The 9,935-nt window shown below is 42.0% G+C and overlaps 1 protein-coding gene across 3 annotated transcripts in view; it reads left to right on the top strand.

Annotated features, from left to right (window-relative positions):
• The first annotated feature begins 360 nt into the window (after nucleotides 1-360).
• Nucleotides 361-9,935, top strand: part of SENP5 (SUMO specific peptidase 5) — a 77,349-nt gene continuing 67,774 nt past the window's right edge. For 2 of the 3 annotated variants that reach the window (XM_037147396.2, XM_053672827.1), the window contains exon 1: nucleotides 412-586. Coding sequence is in view for 1 of the 3 variants with exons in the window: in XM_037147395.2 (XP_037003290.2) it covers nucleotides 396-403 (8 nt within the window). In the remaining 2 variants the exon portion in view is untranslated. The other variant, XM_037147395.2, reaches the window with a different exon arrangement.

The following is a 9,935-nucleotide window of genomic DNA, read 5'->3' as shown; positions in this document are numbered from 1 at the left end:
GAGGTTTTGGGTGTTTAGCCAAAGGGATTAGTGGAGGGAGGAGAGGCTGCAGAGTAGTAGTGGTTGGCCCTAGCCTTTTGAAAGTAAAAATTTCAGAGAGGTCTTAAGTATCACAGCGGCTTTGTAAAGCCTCTGGAATTCCTAGATCACAGTTTCTATGAGTGCTCAACACACCGGGACACAGGTGAAAGGAAACCAACCTCTCCAGCGCAGCGCACAGGCCTGAAATGGGGGCGGAAGGGGGTGCGGGGGCGCGGGCACGGCCCCCGACCCCGCTCTTACGCTACCGGAAGCGGAAGCCCAAGCCACGCCCCCAGCTCAGGGCATCCCGTAAATTCCCGCCCCGCCCCTCGGCACGCAGCGCTGGCCGGGCGGAGGAGGAAGGGCACGGAAGGATGACGACGTAAGTGAGCGACGGATTCAGCCGAGCTCTAAAGAAAGCTCCGCGGCTGTGGCCGATCCGAGGAGGCCAGGCACCTCTCGCTGACGGGGCTTTTCCCTGGAGTTGGCTAAGGCAGGGCCGCAGTCCGAGCTGCCGCAGTATCTGGGCCTATGGTGGGGCAGGTGAGGGCAGCGAAGGACGGAGGTAAGCAGGAGCCCGGCTGTCAGTTCGGCCGAATGTCTTATAGATCCGGCTGGCTGGCCATGCCCGTTCCAGTGCGCGCCAGCTCAGCACCCGGGCTTGGAGGCCTCTAGCACTGCCCTCCTCCCACGTCCGCACTGGAGGCAGCGGATTTCTACTGGGGCCCCTTGTGTACCTTTCTGGGGCGGGAAGGGGAGCTCATCCCTAGGGACCGCTGTCTTCCCCTCTTTCTTTCCAGTTAGAGCTGTAGGACGCAGAAGTAGAGAAAACTAGCGCCGCCACGGCCTCTCCTTCTGAAGCTGGGGAAAGCGTTGAGGGAATTGTTGTTAGGGGAACTTCAGCCCCTGCCGTCTTGCAAGTAAAGGATTTTTATTTGTTCGGACAGTTTGCTTCCTTCCCCCTTTTCGTTTCTTCCCCTGCACTTCTGGGATCCTGTTCTAGTGAACGGGTATGGCACAATTAAACATTAGCGTGGTGGGAAACCTGATTTTCTGTTTGGTAGGAAGTAACCCCAGTGCCACTGTATGCTCACGCCATTGGGAGAAGACAGATGTGGAAGAGGATGTGGAAAGGGTTTTCAACTTAGAGCTTGAATAGCTGAGTTGAAATCGTAGCCTGCCATTTGGTAGTGGTTTTAATCTCGTGCTAATCACTCCGACGTGTAAAGTGGAGCTTTTTTATACCTTTATAAATTAGTAAGGAGAATTCAACGAAATGAAGAACGTTAAATTAATCATGAGATGTTTGGGGAATCTAGTTATACTCGGTTTAAGAATATCCGGGACACTAAATGGTAGGTTCCTAATTATGTCTTTTGCCTAGGATAACTAAGCTTAGTGTGGAGAGGGGTGCCAAAGAAGATGCTAGGATCTTGTGTAACCACACAAGTTTCTGTTTTGGGTAGGCCAGCATTACGAACAAATCAGAGTCACCTAGCCACCCAGATGGCTCATGCTTATTGATAGAACATTATTAGTATATGAGGAATGACCCAAACTACTTTTGTTCCTTACTAAAAGTAACTTTTTAGGAGAAAAACTGGGAGGGGTTTCATATACACCTTGCCGCACTTGGAATTCTTTGCACATATTTCTGAGGACCCCTTTGCTCTGCCTCCAAAACATTTCATGTTAGTTGAAAATGTGCAGAGGCCTTGGCCAGTGGCTCAGTTGGTCACAACGTTGTCTGTATAACAAGAGGTTGCAGGTTCAATCCCCAGTGAGAGCAGATAGGGGAGGCAATAAATTGATGTTTCTCTCTCTCTCCCTCCCTTCTCTCCTCCCTCTCTCCCCTCTCCCCTCCCTCTTTTCCTTTCTCTCTATAGTCAATGAACATATCCTTGGGCGAGGATTTTTTAAAAAATATTTGCAGAGGATAAATACTGGAACTTGAATCTTTTGAGTGGCTTTATACTTCTAAGTGAGCCTGAGGAGATGCTTTTCTCTGTATTAGAGAAGAACATTCACCACTGTGGAATTTAATAGAACCTAAGTTAGAGAAATGTTTGGGGAGGAAGGATGAGAGATCGAGTCAGTTTTGAATGAGTGGCCCCTGTTATATTTGCTCAGACACTTTAAGGATGCCTTCTTTACCTCGGTGAAATGTGATATTGGCTGCTGTGCAGTATGTTAACCAAGTGCTATTATATTCAGTTCTTTTGACACAGAATTGTCAGTGTGAAATTTTTAAGTCAGATACGAAAGGAACCTTAAGGGTCATTGGTGCAATAGTTCCAAAATCTGGCTCAGCATCAGAAGCAGTTGGCGAATTTAAGCCAACCCCAGATGCCTGGATGCTACCTCAGAGAATGTGAAGAGGGACCTGGCGATTTTAAAAAGCTTCTCAGGTGACTCATGATATGCAAACAGATGTAGATCAGGGTTCACATTTTTTTTTAATAAACATACTCAAAGATCATTGTCATGCCCAAGTAATTTGTTGCCTTCTTAATTTTTTAAAATATATTTTATTGATTATGCTCTTACAGTTGTCCCATATTTCTCTCCCCTTTATTCCTCTCCGCCCTGCACCTCCTCTTCCACCAGCAATCCCCCCACCTTAGTTCATGTCCATGGGTTGTACATATAAGTTCTTTGGCTTCTACATTTCCCATACTATTCTTACTGCCCCGCCCACACCATCTGTTTTGTACCTACCATTTATGGTACTTATTCCCTGTACCTTTTCCCCCATTCCCTTCCTCTGCTTCCCTGCTGATAACCCTCCATGTGATCTCCATTTCTGTGATTCTGTTCCTGTTCTAGTTGTTTGCTATTTGTTTTTGTTTTTGTTTTTTTTTTAGGTTCAGCTGTTGATAGTTGTTTGTTGTCATTTTACTGTTCATACTTTTGATCTTTTTCTTAGGTAAGTCCCATTAACATTTCATAAAATAAGGGCTTGGTGATGATGAACTCCTTGAACTTGACCTTATCTGAAAAGCACTTTATCTGCCCTTCCATTCTAAATGATAGCTGCTGGATAGAGCAATCTCGGATGTAGGTCCTTGCCTTTCATGACTTGGAATACTTCTTTCTAGCCCCTTCTTGCCTGCAAGGTTCCCTTTGAGAAATCTGTTGAGTCTTATGGGGACTCCTTTGTAGATAACTCTCCTTTTTTCTTGCTACTTTTAAAATTCTCTTCTTATCTTTAATCTTGCATAACTTAATTATGATGTGCACTGGTGTGTGCTTCCTTGGGTCCAACTTCTTTAGGACCCTCTGAGCTTACTGGACTTCCTGGAAGTCTATTTCTTTTGCCAGCTTGGAGAAGTTCTCCATTATTTGTTCAGATAAGTTTTCAGTATCTTGCTCTTCCTCTTCTCTTTCTGGCACCCCAATGAATTGGATGTTTGAATGTTTAAAGTTGTCCCACAGGTGCCTAAGCCTCTCCTCATTTTTTTGAATTCTTATTTCTTCATTCTATTCTAGTTGAATATTTATTCTTTCTGATGCAAACTGTTGATCTGAGTCCTATTTTCTTTTTCTTAACTGTTGGTTTCCTTTATTTCACCTTGCATAGCTTTCACTTTTTCCTTTATTTTGTGACCATACTTGACAAAATCTATGAGCATCCTGATTACCAGTGTTTTGAAGTCTGCATCTGATAAGTTGGCTATCTCTTCATTGCTGAGTTGTATTTTTTTCTGGAGGTTTGATCTGTTCTTTCATTTGGGCCTTTTTTTTTTTTCCTTTTAGTGTCAGAGCACCTGTTACATAGTAAGAGGCAGAGCCTTAGGTATTCACCAGAGTGGGGCAGCCCACTTGGCTGTATTGTGGCTCAGTATGTGGGGAGGGGTAGGGGAAGGGTTGGAGAGGGAACAGTGTGGCCTGCTGAGCTTTCTGTCAACTTTCAGTCACTTCTTCCCACAAGCAAATTGGACCCTTCTGGTGCTGATTCCCAGGTAGGTGTATTTGTGCGCATTCTAGGACCCTGTGGGTCTTTCCAAGGAACTCTCCTGTGAGGTTGGGAGTTTCTCCCGCTGCCTCAATCCCCACAGACTTTTTCAGTCAGAGGTTTTGAGGCTTTATTTCCCCTCACTGGAACTCTGGGTTGTGAGGTCTGTCTCGTTCCCAAGTTGTTTCTCTTGGTTTACCTGCTCTGCCTGGTGAAGTCTTGCCAGGAGTCCTCTCTGCCCACACCTGCCTGTCACCTCCCCTCCTGCCAGTCTGGATGAGTGTTTCTTCTTTAACTCCTTGGTTGTCAGAATTCCATACAGTTCAATTTTTCTGTCAGTTCTGGTTGTTTTTTGTTTTTAAATTTGTTGTTGACTTTTTTTTGGTTGTGTGAGGAGGCATCTGTTTCCCTCCTGGCTGGAAGTCCTTAATTTTCTTCTTTTTAACTTTCCTTAACAAATGATCTTACTTTAATCAGTAGTACTATTTCAGGTTTTGTGGTGCTTTGAGCCCAGAGGTTAAAAACAAGTTATTTAAGCCCTGGGCAGTGTGGCTTAGTTGGTTGGGTGTCCTGCAAACTGTAAGGTCGTGGGTTCAATTCCCACTCAGGACACATGCCTGGTTTGCAGGTTAGGTCCCTAGTTGGCGCATGTGCAGGAGGCAGCTGGTCAGTGTTTCTCACATCATCGTTACTCTTACTTTTTCTCCCTCCCTTCCCTTCTCTTTAAAATCAATAAAAGAAAAAAAAAAACAAAGTTAAGTTAGTATGTGTAATTTTTTAAAAGATTTTATTTATTTACTTCTTAGAATGGAAGGGAAGGAGGAAGAGAGAGAGTGAGAAAGAAAGAGAAAGATCAGTGTGTGAGAGGTACATCAGTTGGTTGTCTCTTGCACGCCCTCAGCTGGGGAACCTGGCCCGCAACCCAGGCATGTGCCCTGACTAGGAATTGAACCAGCAACCTTTTGCTCACAGTCTGTATTAATTCACTGAGCCACTCCAGTGAGGGTGGAATGTATAGTTGTTTGTATATCTTTGTGTGCATTTAGACTCCCTAATATTTTTTGATGAAGTAAAATTTATATTGAAATTTCTCACTAAATGTTGCTTAGAGTTATTTGTTGGTAGAATAATGTAAAGATTAAATATCACTTTATAAATCACTTTTTTTAGTAAGCTTTTGTGCCAAGCCTTCATAAATCGTGGAAAAATACAACTTAAGAATATCTTCCTTTTGTATTGGCTTATTGTAAGCCTAGTGCACTACACACAGGCTTTCCCCCTCCATTGGTGTATGTGACCACTTAACTTTGTATCACTAACTAGTTTGGGAACTGAGTTCTATATTGCCATATAAACACCTGATTTAACTAAAGGTTTTCAGTATTTGCTTGAAGCTTGTCTTTAAATTTTTAGTTGATTTTTCTCTTTTTGGTTAAGTTGTACTGTGCCACTGATTTAAAGAATTTGGTAGATGGCTAGAAAGCATTAGCTGATGAGGTGGTAATAGTGCCTTTTGTATTTTTCTTACTCATTATAGTGAAAATGTCATGACTTTTTTGGGGGGGTGTTAATGTTTTAAGAATTATTAAGGTAATAGGCCATCAGCACACACATAGACACATAGAGTGAACGTCTCTTTCAGAGAAATGTATTCAGCCCTCATATCATTCTTTGATAACCTTCTCATTACTTGGGTAAATCTTTGTATGTAATTCTATGTTAGTAGTAAAGTCAGAAATGGACCGTACATCACAAGTCCTCTAAAGGTATATGCTGAATTATTTTCTTTATAAAAATGACCCAGTTTATAGCATGTTAATTTCCTACAACCAGATGGCAAAGGGCATTCTAAATTCACTGATTTAAAAAGCCACGTTGCCCTGACTGGTGTGGCTCAGTTGGTTGAGTGTTGTCCTCCAAAGCGAACGGTTGGAGGCTTGATTTGTGGGGCAGCACATGCCTGGGTTGCGTGCACTTTATCCCTACTCAGGTCTTGTGTGAGAGGCAACTGATCGATATTTTTCTTCCTCCCTTCCCCCCCTCTCTAAAAACAAACAAACAAACAAATAAATAAATAAATAAAATCTTAAATTATAAAAGCTATCTGAACAGATAGGTAGTCTGTGAATTCAGACTCGGATGAAAAACAAGTTGCTGAATTTTTATTTTTTATTTTTGTCAGTTTGAAGTATCTTAATTCTAAACTTTTAAAAATTGTTGCATTTCAGATTCCGATAGAGTGAACTTTTTAAGTAGAGGCATTTAAGAAGAAAAAATAAATAATGAACCTAGGGTCACAATTTTATTTTTTATTTTATTTTTAAAAAGATTTTGTTTGTTTATTTCTAGAGAAAGGGGAAGGAAAGGAATGGGGGAAAGAAGCATCAATGTGTGGTGGCCTCTTACTGCCCCCTATTGGGGATCTGGCTGCACCCCAGGCATGTGCCCTGACTAGAAATCCAGCTGGCATCCGGTTGGTTTGCAGGCCGTACTCAATCCACTGAGCTACCCCAGCCAGGTTCCTAGGGTCCCCGAGGGTCACAATTTTCGTCTGAACTGTTATCACAGATTTAACGTAGAAACAAAGGCAGGGACTGTCTTGTGAGAATTGAAGACCCGGTGAAAAGTGGAATTTCGAAGTCTGCTTTTCAGTGGTACTTGAGGCAGTCTTCGGTTTGTAAGGACTTGAGACCAAAATGGGGTGCTTAGTCCATTTTATATCTGATGGCTGAATGTGAAAAAAGTATCATCAGTAGGTACCATAAATGTGTAAATCTCCAATTCTCTCTTTTTGGACTTGTTTTTAATTTATTAGTTTTAGAGAAAGAAACACTGATTTGTTGTTTCTTATTTATGCATTCATTGGCTGATTCTTGTGTGTCCCTGACTGGGGATTGAACCCTCAACTATGGGGTATCAGGACAGTGCTTAACCAACTGAGCTACCCAGGTAGGGTCTCCAAAGTTACTTTAGCTAATTCTTTTATGGTCTACTTTTAGTGTGGTTATGGTATTTATTTGTAATACATTTAGTTTAATTTTTTATTTCCTGTAATTCATTTTAGATTCTTTCTGCATTCTGGTTGATTTTAATTATTTACTTTTACAGTATCTGAGGCATTAAGGCGGTTCTAAAGGTCAGACCTCGACAAAAAGGCACACTCAGAGAAGTGCCACTCCCTCTCATTCCTTCCACCATTTTTTTAGTCCTCCTTCTTTCACCTCGTGCCATATAGTAACTGTTCTCATTAGTTTCTGGTTTATTCTTCCCGTGACTTGATTTTTATTTCAGTTTGTCTTTGGAGGGGGCACAAAAGAGAAGATCCATGTGTATTTTCTTTTTTCTTTTATGATTATATAGTAAGGAATTTAACTTTGTCCAAAAAGAAAGCTTCCTTTCCTTGCCTTCTGCTGTGCCTGATTAGAGAGTATTTGCTTCAGGGCCTTGGGTCACTGATAGTCCAACAGTATGATTCAGGATGGGGTTGACCATGTCAGAAAGGCTAGTGTGATTTACTGATTGACTTTAGTATCTGTGGATTTCCAGTGGGCTGAACACTGAGCTCAGTCTTATGGGCAGTCAATTATGCCTATAAATCCCAATAACAACTCTGGATATTAAGGTTCTTGTGAATTTTCCTGGCTGGCAGTGCTCTGTGCATATCGTCATACACTGATGCTGGGGGTGTAAAGCTGTCCTGGCTCCAAGGGGAGGAAAAAAAAACAGAAGCTCTGCATTTATTACTTCTGTACTTTGTCCCATATGCTTTTTCACTTGGCCAATTTTAGTCCATGTTCTTCAACTATGAATATTAGTTTTCAGTGTTTTCTTTTTTACTTTTTTCAATTTTTATTTTACAATTACAGTTGACATACATAGATTTAGGTGTACAACACAGTGATTAGACATGCAACTCACAAAGTGATCACCCTGATAAATCTAGTAACCATCTGATACCATACATAGTTATTATAATATTATTGATTATATTTGCTATGCTATACTAAAAAACCCTATGGCAATTTTCTAACTACCAATTTGTACTTTTTAAAAAAGATTTTTAAAATATATTTTTAGAGGGGAAGGGAAAGAGAAAGAGGGAGAGAAGCATCAATGTGTGGTCGCCTCTCACATGTCCCCAGCTGCGGACCTGGCCTGCAACCCAGGCATGTATCCTGACTTAGAATCAAACCAGAGACCTTTTGGTTCACAGCTGGCACTCAATCCACTGAGCCACACTGGGCAGGGCCAGTTTGTACGTCTTAATCCTGTTCTCCTTTTCACTCGTTTCCTTAGTATCCCTCCCGTCTGGCAACCATCATAATGTTCTTTCTATGTGTGAGTTTGTTTCTGTTTTGTTTGTTCATTTTGCTTTTAAGATTCTACATAAAAGTGAAATCATACTGTATTTGTTTTTCTCTGACTTGTTTCACTTAGCATTCTAGATATATCTGTATTGTCGTAAGTGGCAAGATTTTATTTTTTATGGCTGAGTAATATTTCATTGTATATGTACCACCAATTCTTTATCTATTCACCTATTGATGGACACTTAGGTTGCTTGCTATCTTAGCTATTGTAAGTAATATTGTAAGCTAATGAACATATGTATGCATATGTCTTTTTGAATTAGTGTTTTGGGTTTTTTTGGATACATATCAGAAGTGGAATTGCTGGGACCTTCTTTGTCGCCTATTATAACCTTTGTTTTAAAGTTTATTTTGTCTAGTATAATTATTGCTTTATACTTTTTTTTTCATTTCCATTTAACATGAAGCTCAGAGTGAGTGAGTCCTTCAGTGAGTAAGTCTGTGTGCAGGCCCTTTAAGGGGAATGCTTGGGACTTCAGAAGCCCTCTGTCTCGCCTGGCCCCAATCTCCACTGGTTTTCACTGCCATAAGTTATGGGGACTTTTCTTTCCGGCCCTGGAACCCTGGGTTGGGAAGCCTGATGTGGGATCCCTTGCTCCTCAGGGTAGACCTCTGCAATGATGATATCCCTCCTGATTTATTGATTGATTGATTGATTGATTGATTTTAGAGAGAGAAGAAGAGAAAAAAAATAATTTGTTCCACTTATTCACACACTCATTGGTTAACTTCCATATGTGCCCTGACCAGGGATTGAACCCACAACCCCAGCACATCAGGATGACACTCCAATCAACCAAGATACTGGGCCAGCTTATGGGGTCCACGACGTTGTGGCTAAGACAAGACAAATTCACATGGACTACTGAGTCCTGTGGAGGAAAAGGGACAGCATGGCCACTCTCCCAAGAGGAGAGTGTGCCGACCCTTGCCTTGACAGGCTTTTATTGTTTTTCTGGGCACATTGCATTAAGGCTGGTCCTCACTTACTATGCACAGGTTCACTTTAGGTGGTTACCTTTGACAGAAAACAAAGGAGAGGGTGTTGCTAATTACATTACAGAAGAAGGATATTTGCAGATGCAAAGGGAAAAGTGTTTGAACTGGCTACACTCGTTCTTGGAAGGTTTAGCGTAGATTTTAGGAAGTTACTTTAAAGATACTCAGTAAATGTTTGCTCCGTCAATTCAGGGGGAGGGAGTTTTAGCAAAAGCAAGTCTCAAAGCAGCCTAGGTACAGTGCAGGCCTGATTCCCCACAGGAGAGACTGTCTGTGGGCGTGGGTCCTGTGTGCGGGACCTTGCTTTCCACTGGCCTTTCCAAGTGGGAGCTGGGCCTGCGTCATGCAGAACAGTTTCCTACACCAGGGCAGTCCTGATTTTTTTATTTGGTTTTTAATCCCTTGTGATTTTTTTAAAAGACTTTATTATTTTTTTAGATGTGGTGGGAAGGGAAGAAGAGAGAGAGACATTGGTGTGTGAGCTTCTTGCACACCCCTAACCAGGGACCTGGCCCACAATCCAGGCATGCACCCTGCCCAGGAATTGACGCCATGATTCTTTAGTTCACAGTCTGGCACTCAGCCCACTG

The sequence above is a fragment of the Artibeus jamaicensis genome, unplaced genomic scaffold (genome assembly GCF_021234435.1).
Source record: "Artibeus jamaicensis isolate MK-2021 breed Jamaican fruit bat unplaced genomic scaffold, CSHL_Jam_final contig_793, whole genome shotgun sequence".
Taxonomy (NCBI): Eukaryota; Metazoa; Chordata; class Mammalia; order Chiroptera; family Phyllostomidae; genus Artibeus; species Artibeus jamaicensis.
This window is presented reverse-complemented; position numbering and strand designations above follow the sequence as displayed.